This window comes from Salmo salar, chromosome 09 (genome assembly GCF_965601325.2).
Source record: "Salmo salar chromosome 09, fSalSal1, whole genome shotgun sequence".
Taxonomy (NCBI): Eukaryota; Metazoa; Chordata; class Actinopteri; order Salmoniformes; family Salmonidae; genus Salmo; species Salmo salar.
The window spans coordinates 160,496,064-160,522,423 of NC_138299.1; the positions used below are offsets into that span (position 1 = coordinate 160,496,064).

The 26,360-nt window shown below is 44.1% G+C and overlaps 1 protein-coding gene across 1 annotated transcript in view; it reads right to left on the bottom strand.

The window, feature by feature from the left end:
* Positions 1 to 19,864, bottom strand: part of ryr1b (ryanodine receptor 1b (skeletal)) — a 274,065-nt gene extending 254,201 nt beyond the window's left edge. The window contains 1 exon segment of the mRNA XM_082956507.1: positions 19,548 to 19,864. Within this exon segment, the coding sequence (XP_082812633.1) occupies positions 19,548 to 19,595 (48 nt within the window). The 5' untranslated portion in view covers positions 19,596 to 19,864.
* Positions 19,865 to 26,360: the final 6,496 nt, after the last annotated feature.

The following is a 26,360-nucleotide window of genomic DNA, read 5'->3' on the forward strand; positions in this document are numbered from 1 at the left end:
AGGGGGTAGTGAGGGGTTAGTGAGGGAGGTGGTAGTGAGGGAGTAGTGAGTGGGTAGTGAGTGAGGGGGTAGTGAGGGAGGTGGTAGTGAGGGGTTAGTGAGGGAGGTGGTAGTGAGGTGGTAGTGAGGGGGTAGTGAGTGAGGGGGTAGTGAGTGAGGGGGTAGTGAGGGGGTAGGGAGCGTTTAGGGGGAGTGAGGGGGTAGTGAGTGAGGTGGTAGTGAGGGCGGTGGTAGTGAGGGGGTAGTGAGGTGGTAGTGAGTGAGGGGGTAGTGAGGGAGGTGATAGTGAGGGGGTAATGAGTGAGGGGGTAGTGAGTGATGGGGTAGTGAGGGGGTAATGAGTGAAGGGGGTAGTGAGTGAGGTGGTAGTGAGGGGTTAGTGAGGGAGGTGGTAGTGAGGGGTTAGTGAGTGAGGGGGTAGTGAGGGGTTAGTGAGGGAGGTGGTAGTGAGGGGGTAGTGAGTGAGGGGTTAGTGAGGGAGGTGGTAGTGAGGGGGTAGTGAGTGAGGGGTTAGTGAGGGAGGTGGTAGTGAGGGGGTAGTGAGGGAGGTGGTAGTGAGGGGGTAGTGAGGGAGGTGGTAGTGAGGGGTTAGTGAGGGAGGTGGTAGTGAGGTGGTAGTGAGGGGGTAGTGAGTGAGGGGGTAGTGAGTGAGGGGGTAGTGAGGGGGTAGGGAGCGTTTAGGGGGAGTGAGGGGGTAGTGAGTGAGGTGGTAGTGAGGGCGGTGGTAGTGAGGGGGTAGTGAGGTGGTAGTGAGTGAGGGGGTAGTGAGGGAGGTGATAGTGAGGGGGTAATGAGTGAGGGGGTAGTGAGTGATGGGGTAGTGAGGGGGTAATGAGTGAAGGGGGTAGTGAGTGAGGTGGTAGTGAGGGGTTAGTGAGGGAGGTGGTAGTGAGGGGTTAGTGAGTGAGGGGGTAGTGAGGGGTTAGTGAGGGAGGTGGTAGTGAGGGGGTAGTGAGTGAGGGGTTAGTGAGGGAGGTGGTAGTGAGGGGGTAGTGAGTGAGGGGTTAGTGAGGGAGGTGGTAGTGAGGGGGTAGTGAGGGAGGTGGTAGTGAGGGGGTAGTGAGGGAGGTGGTAGTGAGGGGTTAGTGAGGGAGGTGGTAGTGAGGGGTTAGTGAGGGAGGTGGTAGTGAGGGGGTAGGGAGCGTTTAGGGGAGTGATCGTACCCTGATAAGGAGCTGAATCTCCTCTGGAGTCTAAAAGCAGAGCCACTCTGCTGCTGCTGTGAGTCAGAGAGACTGAGACAGCCCAGCCTTCATGATCAAATGACATAGAGGACTGTACACACACACACACTGCAGTTCTATTCCACCAGCTAGCTACTCAGCATTTTCACAAGATCATCTACACCCACACAGACCGACAGGGATTAAAAACAGGTTCATGTTCAACGACACAGTGCTTCGACACTTATATACAGGAGAAGAGAGTACAATCTCTCTCTCCCACTGACTAAAATAAGTCCTTGATTTAAAACAGGGTTTCCCAATCCTCTTTTCAGGCCCTCACCCAGATGTCTCACATTTTAGTTTTAAACCCTAAACTGGCACACCTGATTAAACTAGTCAAAGGCAAAGGGTTAAAACCAAAATGTTAAATGTCTGGGGGCCGAGGAGAGGGTTTGGGAAACCCTGGTTTAAAACCTTCCGTTGAATCTGATTTAGCTGGTAAGGAGTAGAGAGCATCAGCCTTTTTGTTTATGTTGTGTGTACCTAAGAGGTTTAAAAACTTAAACTCTCTGTCGAGAACAAAAAGAAACTCTAAAAATATCAAGAAACAGCTGATCCAAGATTCGTTTTTTGGCCTGCTGCTGTGGGTCCCATCCCTGTCCAGACCATCGATTGGAAGCTCACAGAGACGGAGTAAGGGATGGGAGAGATGAGGTGGGTGGAGGAGAGGAATGGTCAATATGTGTCCTTAAAGGGGCGGGGGAGAATCCTCTTCGGATACAGAGCTTTTGTCTGCCTCCTACTGATACTGATGAACTGTAAAAAAAACTGCACTCCAGGTGATACACTTCCTGTATTGACTGAATTTAAAGCGTCAACCCGGCCTCTCACCCTCCCTCACCCTCCGTCACCCCAACCCGGCCTCTCACCCCAACCCTGTCTCTCCTCACCCCAACCCTGTCTCTCCTCACCCCAACCCTGTCTCTCCTCACCCAAACCTTGTCTCACCTCACCCCAACCCTCTTTCTCCTCACCCCAACTCTCTCTCTCCTCACCCCAACCCTCTCTCTCCTCACCCCAACCCAACCCTGTCTCTCCTCACCCCAACTCTCTCTCCCCTCACCCCAACCCTCTCTCTCCTCACCCCAACCCTCTCTCTCCTCACCCCAACCCAACCCTGTCTCTCCTCACCCCAACCCTCTTTCTCCTCACCCCAACTCTCTCTCCCCTCACCCCAACCCTCTCTCTCCTCACCCCAACCCAACCCTGTCTCTCCTCACCCCAACCCAACCCTGTCTCTCCTCACCCCAACCCTCTTTCTCCTCACCCCAACTCTCTCTCCCCTCACCCCAACCCTCTCTCTCCTCACCCCAACCCAACCCTGTCTCTCCTCACCCCAACCCTCTCTCTCCTCACCCCAACCCAACCCTGTCTCTCCTCACCCCAACCCTCTTTCTCCTCACCCCAACTCTCTCTCCCCTCACCCCAACCCTCTCTCTCCTCACCCAAACCCAACCCTGTCTCTCCTCACCCCAACCCTGTCTCTCCTCACCCCAACTCTCTCTCCCCTCACCCCAACCCTCTCTCTCCTCACCCCAACCCTCTCTCTCCTCACCCCAACCCTCTTTCTCCTCACCCCAAATCTCTCTCCCCTCACCCCAACCCTCTCTCTCCTCACCCCAACCCAACCCTGTCTCTCCTCACCCCAACCCTGTCTCTCCTCACCCCAACCCTGTCTCTCCCCTCACCCCAACCCTCTCTCTCCTCACCCCAACCCTGTCTCTCCTCACCCCAACCCAACCCTGTCTCTCCTCACCCCAACCCTGTCTCTCCTCACCCCAACGCTGTCTCTCCCCTCACCCCAACCCTCTCTCTCCTCACCCCAACCCTGTCTCTCCTCACCCCAACCCAACCCTGTCTCTCCTCACCCCAACCCTGTCTCTCCTCACCCCAACCCAACCCTGTCTCTCCTCACCCCAACCCTGTCTCTCCTCACCCCAACCCAACCCTGTCTCTCCTCTTTCTATTTCTCCTCCTGTCTTCCTCGTTGATTTCTGGGCCTTTCCCCCTCTCGTCTCTCCCTCTATTTTGGGTGTTTGCAGCTGTCACTCTCACATTCCCTCCATGTGATGACTAGCAGATAGTTAGGAGTAGGGTTACAAAGGTACAGTTGGTTAACCAAACTTACTGGAATATTACAACTATGGGTTGCTTTCCAGTTTGGACGCCCGAAAACATTGACAACAAATACATACTGACATAGTAAATTAAAATGTTAAAAATAATGTATATTTCACACTGAACCCCTCTCATATTAAACACCAATGGGATTGGCTGATATTTAGGATAATGTTTTTACAGACATTACATTTTAGTCGTTTAGCAGACGCTCTTATCCAGAGCGACTTACAGTAGTGAATGCATACATTTCATACATTTTTTTTTTTTTCCCCCCATACTGGTCCCCCGTGGGAATCGAACCCACAACCCTGGCGTTGCAAATACCATGCTCTACCAACTGAGCCACACAGCTTTGTCATTTTATTTTAAAAAATAATTTTAAAAAATCATCTTATTTAATTATTTCATATATTTTACATGTGATAAGGCCACACAGAGGACCAGAGATAATTACAGACGCCTGTAAAAATCTGGAGTTCCCAAAAAAAGCCACTAGATGTCTTGTGATGGATTCCATAAAATCCTCATCCCAAACCCTGCCTCTCCCCCTCTCCGTTATTTCAAATTGTAAGCTTTATTTTAACTAGGCAAGTCAGTTAAGAACAAATTCTTATTTACACTGACGGCCTACACCGACCAAAACCCGGGACGACGCTGAGCCAATTGTGAGCCGCCCCTATGGGACAGCGAACGTGATACATCCTGGAATCGAGATGCAGATGCAGCGCCTTAGAACACCGCGCCACTGTGAGAGTCCCCCTAAAATAGAGACTCTTAGCTTTCATTTGACATGAATTTCTCATGGGTCCTTTTGGATGGATTCAAATGTTTATTATGGAAGTTATACACACACACACACACACACACACACACACACACACACACACACACACACACACACACACACACACACACACACACACACACACACACACACACATCAGGGCTTTGTTTGTTTACAAACAGTAGCCTAATCGTTTGACACAGAGTGAGTAGTCCAGACAGTAGTTGGATCTCAGTTACAGCGTGACATAATATTGTGACAGGAGAGACTAGAGAGAGACTGGGGGGGGGGGGTTCAGAGGTCAGTTGGCTACTGCAGACAGGCCCAGAGTCAGATCACAACACCTGTCTATTGTGTAAAGCTGTGGTTCACCCTGGCATTCATATAGGACCAACAGGTGTGTGTGTAAGTCTAGCTGTTAGTGTGTGTGTGTGTGTGTGTGTGTGTGTGTGTGTGTGTGTGTGTGTGTGTGTGTGTGTGTGTGTGTGTGTGTGTGTGTGTGTATAACTTCCATAATAAACATTTGAATCCATCCAAAAGGACCCATGAGAAATTGTGTGTGTGTGACACAAACTCTCTGTCTCTGTCTCTGTCTCTGTCTCTGTCTCTCTGTCTCTCTGTCTCTCTGTGTCTCTGTCTCTCTGTGTCTCTCTCTCTCTGTGTCTCTCTCTCTCTCTCTCTCTCTCTCTCTCTCTCTCTCTCTCTCTCTCTCTCTCTCTCTCTCTCTCCATGTCTCTCTCTCTCCATGGCTCTCTCTCTCTGTCTGTCTCTCTCTCTCTCTCTCTCTCTCTCTCTCTCTCTAATTTCTCTCTCTTCCTCCTCCTCTCTCTCCCTCCCCATCCAGACTGTGCTCTCTTATGGTGGCAAAACTATAAAAAGAAACTGCTGTTACAGCCTGAAGCAGAGATCAACCCTTCAAACTCACCTAGCCACATAATTCACACACAGCAATACTCTACTATGGCAGACAGACAGACAGACAGACAGACAGACAGACAGACAGGCAGGCAGGCAGACAGACAGACAGACAGACAGACAGACAGACAGACAGACAGACAGACAGACAGACAGACAGACAGACAGACAGACAGACAGACAGACAGACAGACAGACAGACAGACAGACAGACAGACAGACAGACAGACAGACTATGACACAGCTTTTACTCATCATCATCATCATCATTGTCTCCCATTCACATGGCAGGGGCAGCAGCTAACCCTCCAGTCTGCCTGCAGATCATGTCAGCTATAGGGACTCCTCTGCAGGCTAGCTAGGCTTCGTCCTCCTGATAGCTAAACAAAGCTAGGTCTCTGTCGGAGACAGGAGACAGGAAAGAGGGGACAGGAGACTCTGACAGGGTGAGACAGGAGACAGGACACTCTGACAGGGTGAGACAGGTGACTCTGACAGGGTGAGACAGGGTGATACAGGGTGACAGGAGACAGGGTGACAGGAGACAGGGTGACAGGAAACAGGGTGACAGGAAACAGGGTGACAGGAAACAGGGTGACAGGAGACAGGGTGACAGGAAACAGGGTCAGACAGGGTGACAGGAGACAGGGTGACAGGAGACAGGGTGACAGGGTGAGACAGGGTGACAGGAGACAGGGTGACAGGGTGAGACAGGGTGACAGGAGACAGGAGTCACTACCAGAGGTGATGTCACTACCAGAGGTGATGTCGATATGGAGTAGACTATGGAGTCTAGACCCCTTGGTCTCCTCTCCTGAACATGACTTTATAATAAAGGTGCTTTAATGTCATGGAGATATTCAGTGCTCTCTACGATACCCTTGGTTTCCGCTGTGACGTCGTAATGCGTCAGAGTTCTCCTGAACACGCCTCTACAGTTTGAAGACACATATATTATTGATCCTGCTCCTCAGAGGTCTCCTAACTACCTCTCCTCTCCCTTTCCCTCCCCTAACCTCCTCTCCTCTCCCTTTCCCTCCCCTAACCTCCTAACCTCTCCCTTTCCCTCCCCTAACCTCCTCTCCTCTCCCTTTCCCTCCCCTAACCTCCTAACCTCTCCCTTTCCCTCCCCTAACCTCCTCTCCTCTCCCTTTCCCTCCCCTAACCTCCTCTCCTCTCCCTTTGCCTCCCCTAACCCCCCCTCCTCTCCCTTTCCCTCCCCTAAACTCCTCTCCTCTCCCTTTCCATCCCCTAACCTCTCCTCCTCTTCTCTCCTCTCCCTCCCTTTCCCTCCCCTAATCTCCTCTCCTCTCCTTTTCCCTCCCCTAAACTCCTCTCCTCTCCCTTTCCATCCCCTAACCTCTCCCCCTCTTCTCTCCTCTCCTCTCCTCTCCTCTCCCTTTCCCTCCCCTAACCTCCTCCACCCTCCCTTTCCATCCCCTCTCCTCTCCTCTCCTCCTCTCCTCTCCTCTCCTCTCTCTCCTCCTCTCCTCTCCTCTCCTCTCCTCTCCTCTCCTCTCCTCTCCCCTCCCCTAAACTCCTCTCCTCTCCCTTTCCCTCCCCTAACCTCTCCTCCTCTTCTCTCCTCTCCTCTCCTCTCCTTTCCCCTCCCTCCACTCCTCCACCCTCCCTTTCCATCCCCTCTCCTCTCCTCCTCTCCTCTCCTCTCCTTCTCTCCTCTCCTTTCCCCTCCCCTCCACTCCTCCACCCTCCCTTTCCATCCCCTCTCCTCTCCTCCTCTCCTTCTCTCCTCTCCTTTCCTCTCCCCTCCACTCCTCCACCCTCCCTTTCCATCCCCTAACCTCTCCTCCTCTTCTCTCCTCTCCTCTCCCTTTCCTTTCCCTCCCCTAACCTCCTCTCCTCTCCTTTTCCCTCCCCTAACCTCCTCTCTTCTCCCTTTCCCTCCCCTAACCTCTCCTCCTCTTCTCTCCTCTCCTCTCCTTTCCCCTCCCCTCCACTCCTCCACCTTCCCTTTCCATCCCCTCTCCTCCTCTCCTCTCCTCTCCTCTCCCCTCCCCTAACCTTTTCTCCCCTACCTCTCCTCTCTGCCTCTGTTGAATTTAACTGGATTTATCTAATATAGTTATAAGCCACTCTCCTCCCATCCTCCTTCTCTCAGCTTTAATTGAAGCACGCCATAGTCTGGAGTCACACAGAATACAGGATCGCTCTACCAAAACAAAGAATACTGCCAGGGCCCACAAACGCTGTCTGTCTGTCTGTCTGTCTGTCTGTCTGTCTGTCTGTCTGTCTGTCTGTCTGTCTGTCTGTCTGTCTGTCTGTCTGTCTGTCTGTCTGTCTGTCTGTCTGTCTGTCTGTCTGTCTGTCTGTCTGTCTGTCTGTCTGTCTGTCTGTCTGTTTGTGCGGACGTGTTTAACTAGGACCAGAAGTCCCCACAAGAATAGTAAACAACATTTTGTGGACCAACTGGGGACATGTTGTTGGTCCCCACAAGGTCAAATGTTATTTCTAAGGGGGTTTAGGTTTAAGGTTAGAATGATACACTTTATCCACCACAGACTCCACCTTAACCCCCTCTAATGAGTTGCTGCTATCTGGGCCAGGTCATCCTGACCTCAGTGATGACAGTAGACTGTTCCAGCCTTAACGCATCTCTAGTTCTAGAGTCTGCTGAATGACTACATCTCTAGTTCTAGAGTCTGCTGAATGACTACATCTCTAGTTCTAGAGTCTGCTGAATGAAGAAACCTCTAGTTCTAGAGTCTGCTGAATGACTACATCTCTAGTTCTAGAGTCTGCTGAATGAACGCATCTCTAGTTCTAGAGTCTGCTGAATGACTACATCTCTAGTTCTAGAGTCTGCTGAATGAACGCATCTCTAGTTCTAGAGTCTGCTGAATGAACGCATCTCTAGTTCTAGAGTCTGCTGAATGACTACATCTCTAGTTCTAGAGTTTGCTGAATGAACGCATCTCTAGTTCTAGAGTCTGCTGAATGAACGCATCTCTAGTTCTAGAGTCTGCTGAATGAACGCATCTCTAGTTCTAGAGTCTGCTGAATGACCGCATCTCTAGTTCTAGAGTCTGCTGAATGAACGCATCTCTAGTTCTAGAGTGTGCTGAATGAACGCATCTCTAGTTCTAGAGTCTGCTGAATGACTACATCTCTAGTTCTACAGTCTGCTGAATGAACGCATCTCTAGTTCTAGAGTCTGCTAAATGAACGCATCTCTAGTTCTAGAGTCTGCTGAATGACTACATCTCTAGTTCTAGAGTCTGCTGAATGAAGGCACCTCTAGTTCTAGAGTCTGCTGAATGACTACATCTCTAGTTCTAGAGTCTGCTGAATGAACGCACCTCTAGTTCTAGAGTCTGCTAAATGAACGCATCTCTAGTTCTAGAGTCTGCTGAATGAACGCACCTCTAGTTCTAAATCTACACTGAATAGAAATATAAACGCAACATGCAACATTTGAAAAAAATAAGCTTTTTCTGTGTATGGAATATTTTATTTTAGCTCATGAAATATGGGACCAACACTTTACATGTTGCGTTTATATTTTAGTTCAGTGTAGTTCTATCCATTACAGATTCCAATATCCAGGAAAGCATTATTTTTTTATCTATTTTTTCTCACCTCCTTTTTCTCCCCAATTTCTCATCACTCTTCACTCTGTCCAGCTTGATTACAGTCATTGAAACAAATTCTAGACAGTAAGGAGACTATTTTTAGCAATTCTTTACGGCAAGGAAATCGAAAAATATGTAAGTACGGCCCTCGGGACCTCAGTGAAAACTGATTGCAGTCCGCAACATTAGTTTGACAGCCCTGTTGTAGATGATTATAGATGGCTAGTCAGTCAGTCCCTAAAAAGCCCCCTCAACGCAACAGCCAACTTTTAGGCAGGGGAGAACAGAACTGTCTCTGCCTCTCTGTTAGTGTGTCTTTGTGTGTCTCAGTGTCTCTGTAACTCTCTGTCTTTCTGTGCCTCAGTAGTTGTCTACAGTGCCTTCAGAAAAGTATTCATACCCACTTGATTTATTCCACGTTTTGTTGTGTAACAGGCTGAATTCAAAATGGATTAAATAGATTTGTTTTATCACCCATCTATACACAATACCCCATAATGACTAAGGATCGGCGTCCCGTCAACGGGACAGTTGTAAATCATTCTGTGCGTTACGTCAAGATCGTAGATTTTAGAGTAACAACAAAATGTCAGTACATAGAAGTGTCTTATATCGTCTGAAAGCTGAAATTCTCGTTAATATAACAGCACTGTCCAATTTACAGCAGCTATTACTGCGAAAAAATGCCATGCTATTGTTTGAGGAGAGCTCCTAACAACAAAACTGTTTTTTCACCGCGATAGGTTTGATAAATTCACCTCTGAAGGTGAAATGTGTACTTACATTCTGAAATCTTGCTCTGATTTATCATCCAAAGGGTCCCAGAGATAACATGAAATGTCCTTTTGTTAGATAAAATCCTTTTTCATACCCTAAAAAGGTCCATATAGCATGCACGATCGATTTTGTATTTCCACTCGTACAGTTTGCAAAGAAAGGAATCTGTGAAAATCTCACCCTAAATGTTGTTTCAACGAGTCAAATCATGCTTGTATCTATTCCTCAGAGGTCCTAGAAGGTAACAAGACTTCACTATTTCATTAGGGGTGTAGTATATCTTATAGGACAACATATTTGGTCAGAGAGCAATGCCTTCATGGGCAGCCATCATTTGAACGACTGTATCTTTGTCAAATACGCACCAATCGGGGTCAAACGAAGCTAGCTAGATAGCCAATGAGCTGGGCTTTACGGGAGAAACCATGTATATGTCGTAAAATGTAGCTACTAACCTTGTGCGACAGCATGCCTTTTAATTTTGGACAAAAAGTATAAGAATATGGAGAGTTATGAAGTTATGAAAACAGGTTGTTTTGCAAATGTTGAACTTATAATATGGCTACTAATACTGGAAAAGCTAAATCAAAGTCCAAATATACAGATTTGAAGATATTCTTGCAAAAAAATGGAATATGAATGCGAATGTCTCCTTCACGATTTGCCCAAATGTACCTGGGGACTTCACACTAAAAGTCTTGTAGTTCAGTCATACTCCAAGTTAGCCATCTAAAACTTTGCACATACTGCTGCCATCTTGTGGACACTACCGCAATTACAACCAGAGTGATGGCTATAACAGTGACCTTTCTCTTGCATTTCAAAAATGGTGGTAAAAAAAACACAGGTTGGTTTTTTTCTTTGTATTTTCTTCTACCAGATCTATTGTGTTATATTCTCCCACATTCAATTCACATTTCCACAAATGTCAAATTGTAACCTTTCAAATGGTACCAAGAATATGCATATCCTTGCTTCAGGGCCTGAGCTACAGGCAGTTAGATTTAAGGGGAAAATTGAGAAAAAAAAAGGGGGCTATTATTAAACAGATTTATTTTATCATCAATCTATACACAATACACCCATAATGACAAAGCAAAATAATGTTTTTAGAAATGTATATGCAACTGTATTGAAGATGAAATACAGAAATATTTCATTTAGATAAGTATTCACACCCCTGAGTCAATACATGTTAGAATCACCTTTGGCAGTGATTATTGCTGTGAGTATTTCTGGGTAAGTTTCTAAGAACCTCGCACACATGGATTGTACAATATTTGCACATTATTCTTTGTAAAATTCTAACTCTGTCAAGTTGGTTGTTGATCATTGCTAGACATTTTCAGGTCTGGCCATAGATTTACAAGACAATTTTAGTCAAAACTGTAAATACACCATTCAGGAATATTCAATTTAATCTTGGTAAGTAACTCCAGTCTATTGAGCCTTGTGTTTTAGGTTATTGTCCCGCTGAAAGGTGAATTTGTCTCCTAATCAGACTTAACCAGGTTTTCCTCTAGGATTTTTTTCTGTTCTTATCTCTGTTCCATTTCTTTTTTTATCCTGAAAAACTCCCTAGTCCTTGCCGATAACAAGCATACCCATAACATGATGCAGCCACCACCATGCTTGAAAATATGAAGAGTGGTACTCAGTGATGTATTGTGTTGGATTTGAGCCAAACATAATGCTTTGTATTCAGGACATCAGTTTTACTTTAGTGCCTTGTTGAAAACAGGATGCATTTTTTTTTTTTTTTTTTGATTTGTCCATGCAACTTATTATGTGACTTGTTAAGCACATTTTTACTCCTGGGCTTTCCATAGCAAAGGGGTTGAATACTTATTGACTTAAAGACATTTAAGCTTTTCATTTGTAATTCATTTATAAACATTTCTAAAAACATAATTCCACTTCGACATTATGGTGTATTGTGTGTAGGCCAGTGAAACAACATCTCAATTTAATCCATTTTTAAAATCAGGCTGTAACACAACAAAATGTGGTAAAAGTCAAGGGGTGTGAATCATTTCTGAAGGCGCTGTATGTGTTCGTTTTAACTTCGTAAGAAGTGTTAGGCCGAGTTCGTCTCTGTATGTCCATTGGGAGTAATGAAGACTGTGCAGCTCTCCTGGGCAGCTTGTTTCTTCTGTCTCGTATCCTCCTACCCTCTCTCCCTACTTCCTACCCTCTCTCCCTACTTCCTACCCTCTCTCCCTACTTCCTACCCTCTCTCCCTACTTCCTACCCTCTCTCCCTACTTCCTACCCTCTCTCCCTACTTCCTACCCTCTCTCCCTACTTCCTACCCTCTCTCCCTACTTCCTACCCTCTCTCCCTACTTCCTACCCTCCCAGTCCCAAATCCTACCTTCCCAGTCTCTACCCTCCCAGTCCCAGTCCCAATCCTCCCAGTCCCAATCCTCCCAGTCCCAATCCTCCCAGTCCCAATCCTCCTATGTGACAATAAAACATTTATTTTTTTGACAGGCTCAGCTCTCCTTTCCTGGAGTATAAATAGATAATGATGCCAACAGATGCACCGGGCGCTGTCTGTACACAGACAAACATACACACACACACACACACACACACACACACACACACACACACACACACACACACACACACACACACACACACACACACACACACACACACACACACACACACACACACACACACACACACACACACACACACACACACCTGAACGCAAATACATGCACACGCAGAACACCACCACCACCACCCACATACCTTGAAACCACCAGAACATTCTGGAAGCAACAAAATAAGCACCAACAAATATATATAATAGCCTGAAGGTACCACTATAGATCTATACTGATCTACCATCTACCACTATAGATCTATACTGATCTACCATCTACCACTATAGATCTATACTGATCTACCATCTACCACTATAGATCTATACTGATCTACCATCTACCACTATAGATCTATACTGATCTACCATCTACCACTATAGATCTATACTGATCTACCATCTACCACTATAGATCTATACTGATCTACCATCTACCACTATAGATCTATACTGATCTACCATCTACCACTATAGATCTATACTGATCTACCATCTACCACTATAGATCTATACTGATCTACCATCTACCACTATAGATCTATACTGATCTACCATCTACCACTATAGATCTATACTGATCTACCATCTACCACTATAGATCTATACTGATCTACCATCTACCACTATAGATCTATACTGATCTACCATCTACCACTATAGATCTATACTGATCTACCATCTACCACTATAGATCTATACTGATCTACCATCTACCACTATAGATCTATACTGATCTACCATCTACCACTATAGATCTATACTGATCTACCATCTACCACTATAGATCTATACTGATCTATACACTGATCTACCATCTACCACTATAGATCTATACTGATCTATACACTGATCTACCATCTACCACTATAGATCTATACTGATCTATACACTGATCTACCATCTACCACTATAGATCTATACTGATCTATACACTGATCTACCATCTACCACTATAGATCTATACTGATCTATACACTGATCTACCATCTACCACTATAGATCTATACTGATCTATACACTGATCTACCATCTACCACTATAGATCTATACTGATCTATACACTGATCTACCATCTACCACTATAGATCTATACTGATCTATACACTGATCTATACTGATATATACTGATCTATACACTGATCTATACTGATCTATACACTGATCTATACTGATCTATACACTGATCTATACTGATCTATACACTGATCTATACTGATCTATACACTGATCTATACTGATCTACACACTGATCTATACTGATCTATACACTGATCTATACTGATCTATACTGATCTATACTGATCTATACTGATCTATACACTGATCTATACTGATCTACACACTGATCTATACTGATCTATACACTGATCTATACTGATCTATACTGATCTATACACTGATCTATACTGATCTATACTGATCTATACTGATCTATACACTGATCTATACTGATCTATACTGATCTATACACTGATCTATACTGATCTATACTGATCTATACTGATCTACACACTGATCTATACTGATCTATACACTGATCTATACTGATCTATACTGATCTATACACTGATCTATACTGATCTATACACTGATCTACACACTGATCTATACACTGATCTATACACTGATCTATACTGATCTATACTGATCTACACACTGATCTATACTGATCTATACTGATCTATACACTGATCTATACTGATCTATACTGATCTATACACTGATATATACTGATCTACACACTGATCTATACTGATCTATACTGATCTACACACTGATCTATACTGATCTATACACTGATCTACACACTGATCTACACACTGATCTATACTGATCTATACACTGATCTATACTGATCTATACTGATCTACACACTGATCTATACTGATCTATACACTGATCTACACACTGATCTACACACTGATCTATACTGATCTATACTGATCTATACACTGATCTACACACTGATCTATACACTGATCTATACACTGATCTATACACTGATCTATACTGATCTATACACTGATCTATACTGATCTATACTGATCTACACACTGATCTATACACTGATCTACACACTGATCTATACTGATCTATACACTGATCTATACTGATCTATACTGATCTATACACTGATCTACACACTGATCTACACACTGATCTATACTGATCTACACACTGATCTATACTGATCTACACACTGATCTATACTGATCTACACACTGATCTACACACTGATCTATACTGATCTATACACTGATCTATACTGATCTACACACTGATCTATACTGATCTATACACTGATCTACACACTGATCTACACACTGATCTATACTGATCTACACACTGATCTATACTGATCTACACACTGATCTACACACTGATCTATACACTGATCTATACACTGATCTACACACTGATCTATACTGATCTATACTGATCTATACTGATCTATACTGATCTATACACTGATCTATACTGATCTATACTGATCTATACTGATCTATACACTGATCTATACTGATCTACACACTGATCTATACTGATCTATACACTGATCTATACTGATCTATACTGATCTATACACTGATCTATACTGATCTATACTGATCTATACTGATCTATACACTGATCTATACTGATCTATACTGATCTATACACTGATCTATACTGATCTATACTGATCTATACTGACCTACACACTGATCTATACTGATCTATACACTGATCTATACTGATCTATACTGATCTATACACTGATCTATACTGATCTATACACTGATCTACACACTGATCTATACACTGATCTATACACTGATCTATACTGATCTATACTGATCTATACTGATCTATACACTGATATATACTGATCTACACACTGATCTATACTGATCTATACTGATCTACACACTGATCTATACTGATCTATACACTGATCTACACACTGATCTACACACTGATCTATACTGATCTATACACTGATCTATACTGATCTATACTGATCTACACACTGATCTACACACTGATCTACACACTGATCTATACTGATCTATACACTGATCTATACTGATCTACACACTGATCTATACTGATCTATACACTGATCTACACACTGATCTACACACTGATCTATACTGATCTATACTGATCTATACTGATCTATACTGATCTATACACTGATCTACACACTGATCTATACACTGATCTATACACTGATCTATACTGATCTATACTGATCTATACACTGATCTATACTGATCTATACTGATCTACACACTGATCTATACACTGATCTACACACTGATCTATACTGATCTATACACTGATCTATACTGATCTATACTGATCTATACACTGATCTACACACTGATCTACACACTGATCTACACACTGATCTATACTGATCTACACACTGATCTATACTAATCTACACACTGATCTATACTGATCTACACACTGATCTACACACTGATCTATACTGATCTATACACTGATCTATACTGATCTACACACTGATCTATACTGATCTATACACTGATCTACACACTGATCTACACACTGATCTATACACTGATCTACACACTGATCTATACTGATCTACACACTGATCTATACTGATCTACACACTGATCTACACACTGATCTATACTGATCTATACACTGATCTATACTGATCTACACACTGATCTATACTGATCTATACACTGATCTACACACTGATCTATACACTGATCTATACTGATCTATACTGATCTATACTGATCTATACACTGATCTACACACTGATCTACACACTGATCTACACACTGATCTACACTGATCTACACACTGATCTATACTGATCTACACACTGATCTATACTGATCTACACATTGATCTATACTGATCTATACTGATCTACACACTGATCTACACACTGATCTACACACTGATCTATACACTGATCTACACACTGATCTACACTGATCTACACACTGATCTATACTGATCTACACACTGATCTATACTGATCTACACATTGATCTATACTGATCTATACTGATCTATACACTGATCTACAAACTGATCAATACACTGATCTATACTGATCTATACTAATCTATACACTGATCTACACACTGATCTATACACTGATCTATGCTGATCTATACTGATCTACACACTGATCTATACACTGATCTATGCTGATCTATACTGATCTACACACTGATCTATACTGATCTATACTGATCTACACTGATCTACACACTGATCTATACACTGATCTATACTGATCTACACACTGATCTATATTGATCTACACACTGATCTATACTGATCTATACTGATCTATACACTTATCTACACACTGATCTATACACTGATCTATGCTGATCTATACTGATCTATACTGATCTATACTGATCTATACACTGATCTACACACTGATCTATAAACTGATCTATAAACTGATCTATACTGATCTATACACTGATCTATACACTGATCTATACTGATCTATACTGATCTACACACTGATCTATACACTGATCTATACTGATCTATACACTGATCTATACTGATCTACACACTGATCTACACACTGATCTACACTGATCTACACACTGATCTACACACTGATCTATACACTGATCTATACTGATCTATACTGATCTATACTGATCTACACACTGATCTATACACTGATCTATACACTGATCTATACTGATCTACACACTGATCTATACACTGATCTATACTGATCTATACTGATCTATACACTGATCTATACTGATCTATGCTGATCTATACTGATCTATACTGATCTATGCTGATCTATGCTGATCTATACTGATCTATACTGATCTACACACTGATCTATACACTGATCTATACACTGATCTATACTGATCTACACACTGATCTATACACTGATCTATACTGATCTATACTGATCTATACACTGATCTATACTGATCTATGCTGATCTATACTGATCTATACTGATCTATGCTGATCTATGCTGATCTATGCTGATCTATACTGATCTATACTGATCTATGCTGATCTATACTGATCTACACTGATCTACACTGATCTATACTGATCTATACTGATCTATGCTGATCTATGCTGATCTATACTGATCTATGCTGATCTGTGCTGATCTGTGCTGATCTTTGCTGATCTATACTGATCTATACTGATCTATACTGATCTATGCTGATCTGTGCTGATCTGTGCTGATCTATGCTGATCTATACTGATCTACACACTGATCTATACTGATCTATGCTGATCTGTACTGATCTATACTGATCTATGCTGATCTATACTGATCTATACTGATCTATGCTGATCTATGCTGATCTATACTGATCTATACTGATCTACACACTGATCTATACTGATCTATACTGATCTATGCTGATCTATACTGATCTATACTGATATATGCTGATCTATACTGATCTACACTGATCTATACTGATCTATACTGATCTATGCTGATCTATGCTGATCTATGCTGATCTGTGCTGATCTATGCTGATCTATACTGATCTATGCAGATCTATACTGATCTATACTGATCTATGCTGATCTATGCTGATCTGTGCTGATCTATGCTGATCTATACTGATCTACACACTGATCTATGCTGATCTATACTGATCTATGCTGATCTATGCTGATCTATACTGATCTATACTGATCTATACTGATCTAAACTGATCTATACTGATCTATACTGATCTATACTGATCTATACTGATCTATGCTGATCTATACTGATCTATGCTGATCTATACTGATCTATACTGATCTATACTGATCTATACTGATCTATGCTGATCTATACTGATCTATGCTGATCTATACTGATCTATACTGGTCGAGTAAACTAACTAACTACATTGAACCTGCAGATAATGTTTAAGTCTATGAACCACTTTAGTAACGGTGTTCACACCTATCTACAGTGTCAGTGATCGTGTCATATTGAAGACATCCACCCAGAGACTGGCTCAGCCAGTGATAATCAGGTCAGGACACTAAAATAGTCAACTAAATTCAGAAGGGAAGGGAAGGAGGCCACATGGCTGGTAGAACTGCTACCAATCAAATGTATTTATAAAGCCCTTCTTCTTACATCAGCTGATGTCACACAAAGTGCTGCTGTACAGGGGCATAACAAGACTGAAATATCTCTGCACGGTACAGCAAACATTTATTAAAACCCGTGGAAGCAAAATGAGAGAGACATCTGATATTAATACATAGAGAGTTTAGAAGATCAACTTCCTCTAAATCACCATGTTCAGGCCACCGTAAAGCAGATACGATCTGAAACCCTGAGCTACGGTACAATATAGCTGTGGTAAAGTGTGTAAAGGTAAAAAGGTAGGTAGCTACCGTACTGACAACAAATTAACGAGCTCAGATCAGATTCCTCATAAACCCCCACCCCCACACACACACACACACACACACACACACACACACACACACACACACACACACACACACACACACACACACACACACACACACACACACACACACACACACACACACACACACAGCCAGTCCAAAAGCCAGCATGTGTCCAGGCAGGGCAGGTCTCAGGTCAGCCCTAACAGCCCTAACAGCCCTAACAGCCCTATCCCCTATACCCTAACCCCTATACCCTAACAGCCCTAACCCCTATACCTTAACCCCTATACCTTAACAGCCCTAACCCCTATACCCTAACCCCTATACCCTAACAGCCCTAACCCCTATACCTTAACCCCTATACCTTAACAGCCCTAACCCCTATACCCTAACCCCTACACCCAAACAGCCCTAACCCTTATACCCTAACAGCCCTAACCCCTACACCCTAACAGCCCTAACCCCTATACCCTAACCCCTACACCCTAACAGCCCTAACCCCTACACCCTAACAGCCCTAACCCCTACACCCTAACAGCCCTAACCCCTATACCCTAACAGCCCTAACCCCTATACCCTAACAGCCCTAACCCCTATACCCTAACAGCCCTAACCCCTACACCCTAACAGCCCTAACCCCTATACCCTAACAGCCCTAACCCCTATACCCTAACAGCCCTAACCTCTATACCCTAACAGCCCTAACCCCTACACCCTAACAGCCCTAACCCCTATACCCTAACAGCCCTAACCCCTATACCCTAACAGCCCTAACCCCTACACCCTAACAGCCCTAACCCCTATACCCTAACAGCCCTAACCTCTATACCCTAACAGCCCTAACCTCTATACCCTAACAGCCCTAACCCCTACACCCTAACAGCCCTAACCCCTACACCCTAACAGCCCTAACCTCTATACCCTAACAGCCCTAACCCCTACACCCTAACAGCCCTAACCCCTATACCCTAACAGCCCTAACCCCTACACCCTAACAGCCCTAACCCCTATACCCTAACAGCCCTAACCTCTATACCCTAACAGCCCTAACCTCTATACCCTAACCCGGTTAGGAACACAGGGGGAAAGTAAAGCAGTAACTCACCGTGCGGAGGAACTGAATCTCCTCCTCTCCTTCTCCTCCTTCTGCCATCTTTCTGTTTTCTCTTCTCCCGGTTCTATCTGCAGCTCTGAGAGAGAAGCCAGAAAATCCTCCTGTTCTCTAACTCTCTTTCTGTTTTAGTCCTTTGCACAAAAATCTCTCTCTCTCTCTCTTTCCGTGCTATCTTTCTCTATTAGCAACACCTCTCTCTCTCTCTCTCTCTCTCCTTGCTATGCCCCTCTCTCTTTCTCTCTCTCTCTCTGGCTCTCAGAGTGTGTGTGGGTGTGCTGGAGGACAGAATGAGTCCTGTGGCTCTCACCATGTTGGGAGAGAGAGTGACGAGTAGGTTGGGCTCTCCCCGGGTCTCTGGGGGGGGGGGGGGGGGGGGGGGGGGACGACAAGCACCTTGTTACACGTTCTAAAACAGCTTCCACCTTGCAGCCATGTTTGTAGAAGTGGGCCACTCCCCCCCCCCCCCCCCCCCCCAGACTAACAGGCTATAAAAGGAAAGCTTGTGAGGACTCAGGAGGCTTCTGGAGCTCACACACACAGGAACACGCAGGAACACGCAGGAACACGCAGGAACACGCAGGAACACGCAGGAACACACAGGAACACACACAGCCTTGTTGCTCCATGTGAAGAACCTTTCATCTACAGTTAATGTGGGAAGTTTACATACACTAAGGTTGAAGTCATTAAAACTCGTTTTTCAACCACTCCGTACAATTTCTTGTTAACAAACTATAGTTTTGGAAAGTCGGTTAGGACATCTACTTTGTGCATGACACAAGTCATTTTTCCAACAATTGTTTACAGACAGATTATTTCACTTATAATTCACTGTATGACAATTCCAGTGGGTCAGAAGTTTACATACACTAAGTTGACTGTGCCTTTAAACAGCTTGGAAACTTACAGAACATATTGACATGGCTTTAGAAGATTCTGATAGGCAATTTATTTCTTTTTTTTTACCTTTATTTAACTAGGCAAGTCAGTTAAGAACAAATTCTTAATTTCAATGACAGCCTAGGAACAGTTGGTTAACTGCCTTGTTCAGGGTAAGAACGACAGATTTTTATCTTGTCACCTCGAGGATTCAATCTTGCAACCTTCCAGTTACTAGTCCTGCGCTCTAACCACTAGGCTACTTGCCGCCCCAAAACACACAACATCATTTGAGTCGATTGGAGGTGTACCTGTGGATGTATTTCAAGGCCTACCTTCAAACTCAGTACCTCTTTGCTTGACATCATGGGAAAATCTAAAGAAATCAGCCAAGACCTCAGAAATAAATTGTAGACCTCCACAAGTCCGGTTCATCCTTGGTAGCAATTTCCAAAATGCCTGAAGGTACCACGTTCATCTGTACAAACAATAGTACGCAAGTATAAACACCATGGGACCACGCAGCCATCATACCGCTCAGGAAGGAGATGCAGAAAACAGTCTATGCCTTGGGTGGCTGGAGTCATTTGACAGCTGGTACATCCTGTTTGAATTTGTGCTTGTAAGCAGGAAGCAGGAGGATATAGTTGTGGTCTGATTTGCCAATGAAAGGGCAAGGAAGGGTATTTCTGTGTGTGGAGTATAAGTGATATAAAGTTGTGCACAGATGACATGCTGGTAAAGATGAGGTAAACACATTTCAGTTTCCCTGAAATCACCAGCAACAAGAAATGGCCCTATACAGCTGGTTGAGTGTGGTCTAAGTGCCAGCATCGGTTTGTGGTGGTAAATAGACAGCTTCGAAAAAATATAGATGAGAACTCTCTTGGTAAATAGTGTGGTCTACAGCTTATCATGAGGTGTTCTTAGGGCCTGGTACTGAGCAAGCAGAGCGTCCAGAGCTGCCGACTCGTTGAAGTTTTTTCATCCAAATCGAAGTTAGTGATGTTCTGCGAAAAAAAAAAAAACATGTGCTCCAAGTCCAACAGGTTGTCCTCCTGGAGAACCAGCTGTTTGTAAAAGCAGAGAAGTGCAAGTTCCATCGCTCCACCATCCCTTTTCTAGGACCAGCCCCTATTCGCTGCAGGGAGTGTACAAATGGATCCCGGGACGGTGGGAGCAGTGGTGGATTGGCCCCAGCCTACTTCCAGAGTCCATCTGCAACATTTCCTGGGGTTCACCGAACTTCTATCACCGCTTTATCCGGGGATACAGGATCTGCCCCACTGGGTGGAATCCCGCAAAACTCTCCCCTCGGTTTATCGGCACGTTACCCATCTCCAAAGTCATTAGCCCCTCTGCTGTTCATCTTCTGTTGCCCCGTGCCCTTCGTATACATCCTACCTTTCATGTGTCCAGAGTTAAACCCATGTCTCACAGCCCTTTGTCTCTTGTTACTTCGACATTGTCTGCATCTGGGTCTTACCTGAAACGCGATAGTCTTTGATTTGAGTGAAGTCTTTGATATTATTGACCATAACCTGTCATGGCTTTTCAACCTCGTGGATTCAAAGCTATCTATCTAATAGAATGCAAAGGGTTTTCTTTAATTGAAGCTTCTATAATGTCAAACATGTAAAGTGTGGTGTACTGCAGGGCAGCTCTCTAGGCCCTCTACTCTTTTCTATTTTTTTTTACCAATGACCTGCCACTGGCATTAAACAAAGCCTGTGTGTCCTTGTATGCTGATGATTCAACCATATACCCATCAGCAACCACAGCTAATGAAGTCACTGAAACCCTTAACAAAGAGTTGCAGTCTGTTTTGGAATGGGTGGCCAGTAATAAACTGGTCCTGAACATCTCTAAAACTAAGAGCATTGTATCTGGTACAAATCATTCCTTAACTAGATTGGCTGTTGAACAAGCTGAGGAGACTAAATTACTTGGCGTTACTTGGCGTTACCTTCGCTTATAAACTATCATGGTCAAAACATATGGATTCAATGGTTGTAAAGATGGGGAGAGGTCTGGCCGTAATAAAGAGATGCTCTGATGTTTTGACACCTCACTCCAAAAAGCAAGTTCTGCAGGCTCTAGTGTTGTCTAATCTTGATTATTGTCCAGTCGTGTGGTCCAGTGCTGCAAAGAAAGACCTAGTTAAGCTGCAGCTGGCCCAGAACAGAGAGGCACGTTTTGCTCTTCATTGTAATCAGAGGGCTGATATAAATACTATGCATGCCAGTCTCTCTTGGCTAAGAGTTGAGGACAGACTGACCCCATCACTTCTTCTTTTTATAAGAAACAATGTGTTGAAAATCCCAAATTGTTTGCATAGTCAACTTACACACAGCTCTGACACACACTTATCCCATGGCGCCGACAGAGATGGTCGCCTCTCTTCGCGTTCTTAGGAAACTATGCAGTATTTTGTTGTTTTTATGTATTATTTCTTACACTGTTACCCCAGGAAATCTTAAGTCTTATTACATACAGCCGGGAAGAACTATTGGATATAAGAGCAACGTCAACTTACCAACATTACGACCAGGAATACGACTTTCCTGAAGCGGATCCTCTGTTTGGACCACCACCCAGGACAATGGATCGGATCCCAGCCGGCGACCCAAAACAACGGCGCCGCAGAAGGGGCAGACGGAGCGGTCTTCTGGTCAGGCTCCGTAGACGTGCACATCGCTCACCGCTCCCGGGTATACTACTCGCCAACGTCCAGTCTCTTGACAACAAGGTAGACGAAATTCGAGCAAAGATTGCCTTCCAGAGAGACATCAGAGATTGTAACATTCTCTGTTTCACGGAAACATGGCTCACTCGGGATATGTTATCAGAGTCGGTACAGCCACCCGGTTTCTTCACGCATCGCGCCAACAGAAACAAACATCTCTCTGGTAAGAAGAAGGGTGGGAGTGTATGCCTTATGATTAATGAGTCGTGGTGTGATCATAACAACATGCAGGAACTCAAGTCCTTTTGTTCACCTGACCCAGAATTCCTTACAATCAAATGCCGATCGCATTATCGACCAAGACAATTATCTTTGATTATAATCACAGCCTTGTATACCCCCCTGCCCCCCAAGCAGACACCTCAACAGCCCTGAAATAACTTCATTGGACTCTATGTAAACTGGAAACCACATATCCTGAGGCTGCATTTATTGTTGCTGGGGATTTTAACAAGGCTAATCTGAAAACAAGGCTCCCTAAACTTTATCAGCATATGAACTGGCAAAACCCTGGATCATTGTTATTCTAACTTCCGCGATGCATATAAAGCCCTCCGCCCGCCCTCCTTTCGGAAAATTTGACCACGACTCCATTTTGTTGCTCTCAGCCAAGGCAGCAGCTACTCTCCCTGGGGTCCGGGCTCTCATGAGGACAGCCACAGGAAAGGAATACCCAGAGTTACCTCTGCTGCAGAAGATAAGTGTATTAGAGTTACCAGCCTCAGAAATTGCATCCCAAAAAATAGACACATCTCAACATCTCAGTAACAGACACATCTCAACACCAACTGTTCAGAGGAAACTGCGTGAATCAGGCCTTCATGGTCGAAGTGCTGCAAAGAAACCACTACTAAAGGACACCAATAAGAAGAAGAGACTTGCTTGGGCCAAGAAACACGAGCAATGGACATTAGACCGGTGGAATTGTGTCCTTTGGTCTGATGAGTCCAAATTTGAGATGTTTGGTTCCAACCACCATGTGAGACGCAGAGTAGGTGAACGCATGATCTCTGCATGTGTGGTTTCCACCGTGAAGCATGGAGGAGGAGGTGTGATGGTGCTTTGCTGGTGACACTGTCTGTGATTTATTTAGAATTCAAGGCACACATAACAAGCATGGCTACCACAGCATTCTGCAGCGATACGTCATCCCATCTGGTTTGCGCTTAGTGGGACTATCATTTGTTTTTCAACAGGACAATGACCCAAAATACACCTCCAGGCTGTGTAAGGGCTATTTGACCTGGCCAACACAATCACACGACCTTTGAGATGGTTTGGGATGAGTTGGACCGCAGAGTGAAGGAAAAGCAGCCAACAAGTGCTCATCATAGGTGGGAACTCCTTCAAGACTGTTGGAAAAGCATTCCAGGAGAAGCTGGTTGAGAGAATGCCAAGTGTGTACAAAGCTGTCATCAAGGTTAAGGGTGGCTACTATGAAGAATATCAAACAGAAAATATATTTTGATTTGTTTAACATTTTTTGGGTTACTATATGATTCCGTATGTGTTATTTCATAGTTTTGATGTCTTCACTATTATTCTACAATGTAGGAAATAGTAAAAAAATAAAGAAAAACCCTTAAATGAGCAGGTGTGTCCAGAATTTTGACTGGTACTGAAATGGTTCAGTAAATCCACAGAAATGACTAAACACATCCACCCACTTCCCAGGACACATCTTGAAATTCTGTTTTGCATGTGATACTGTCAGTGCACAGAACAACAGGCATGTGGACTAGAGTAGGAAACATGTACCAAACTCATGATTACTGTTATTTTCATTAAAACAGTCAATGCAGTTCTGATACAGAAGCAAATCATGTTCCAACTAAAGTACAGCAATAGGTAATTAATGGAACTACAGGGCTATAGCAGCCACTCTAGACCAGGTGATTAATGGAACTACAGGGCCTATAGCAGCCACTCTAGACCAGGTGATTAATGGAACTACAGGGCTATAGCAGCCACTCTAGACCAGGTGATTAATGGAACTACAGGGCCTATAGCAGCCACTCTAGACCAGGTGATTAATGGAACTACAGGGCCTATAGCAGCCACTCTAGACCAGGTGATTAATGGAACTACAGGGCTATAGTAGCCACTCTAGACCAGGTGATTAATGGAAGCTACAGGGCCTATAGCAGCCACTCTAGACCAGGTGATTAATGGAACTACAGGGCCTATAGCAGCCACTCTAGACCAGGTGATTAATGGAACTACGGGGCCTATAGCAGCCACTCTAGACCAGGTGATTAATGGAACTACAGGGCTATAGCAGCCACTCTAGACCAGGTTATTAATGGAACTACAGGGCCTATAGCAGCCACTCTAGACCAGGTGATTAATGGAACTACAGGGCTATAGCAGCCACTCTAGACCAGGTGATTAATGGAACTACAGGGCTATAGCAGCAACTCTAGACCAGGTAATTAATGGAACTACAGGGCTATAATAGCCACTCTAGACCAGGTATTAATGGAACTACAGGGCTATAGCAGCCACTCTAGACCAGGTGATTAATGGAACTACAGGGCCTATAGCAGCCACTCTAGACCAGGTGATTAATGGAACTACAGGGCTATACAGCCACTCTAGACCAGGTATTAATGGAACTACAGGGCCTATAGCAGCCACTCTAGACCAGGTGATTAATGGAACTACAGGGCCTATAGCAGCCACTCTAGACCAGGTGATTAATGGAACTACAGGGCTATAGCAGCCACTCTAGACCAGGTGATTAATGGAACTACAGGGCCTATAGCAGCCACTCTAGACCAGGTGATTAATGGAACTACAGGGCTATAACAGCCACTCTAGACCAGGTGATTAATGGAACTACAGGGCCTATAGCAGCCACTCTAGACCAGGTGATTAATGGAACTACAGGGCTATAGCAGCCACTCTAGACCAGGTGATTAATGGAACTACAGGGCCTATAGCAGCCACTCTAGACCAGGTGATTAATGGAACTACAGGGCCTATAGCAGCCACTCTAGACCAGGTGATTAATGGAACTACAGGGCCTATAGCAGCCACTCTAGACCAGGTGATTAATGGAACTACAGGGCTATAGAGCCACTCTAGACCAGGTATTAATGGAACTACAGGGCCTATAGCAGCCACTCTAGACCAGGTGATTAATGGAACTACAGGGCCTATAGCAGCCACTCTAGACC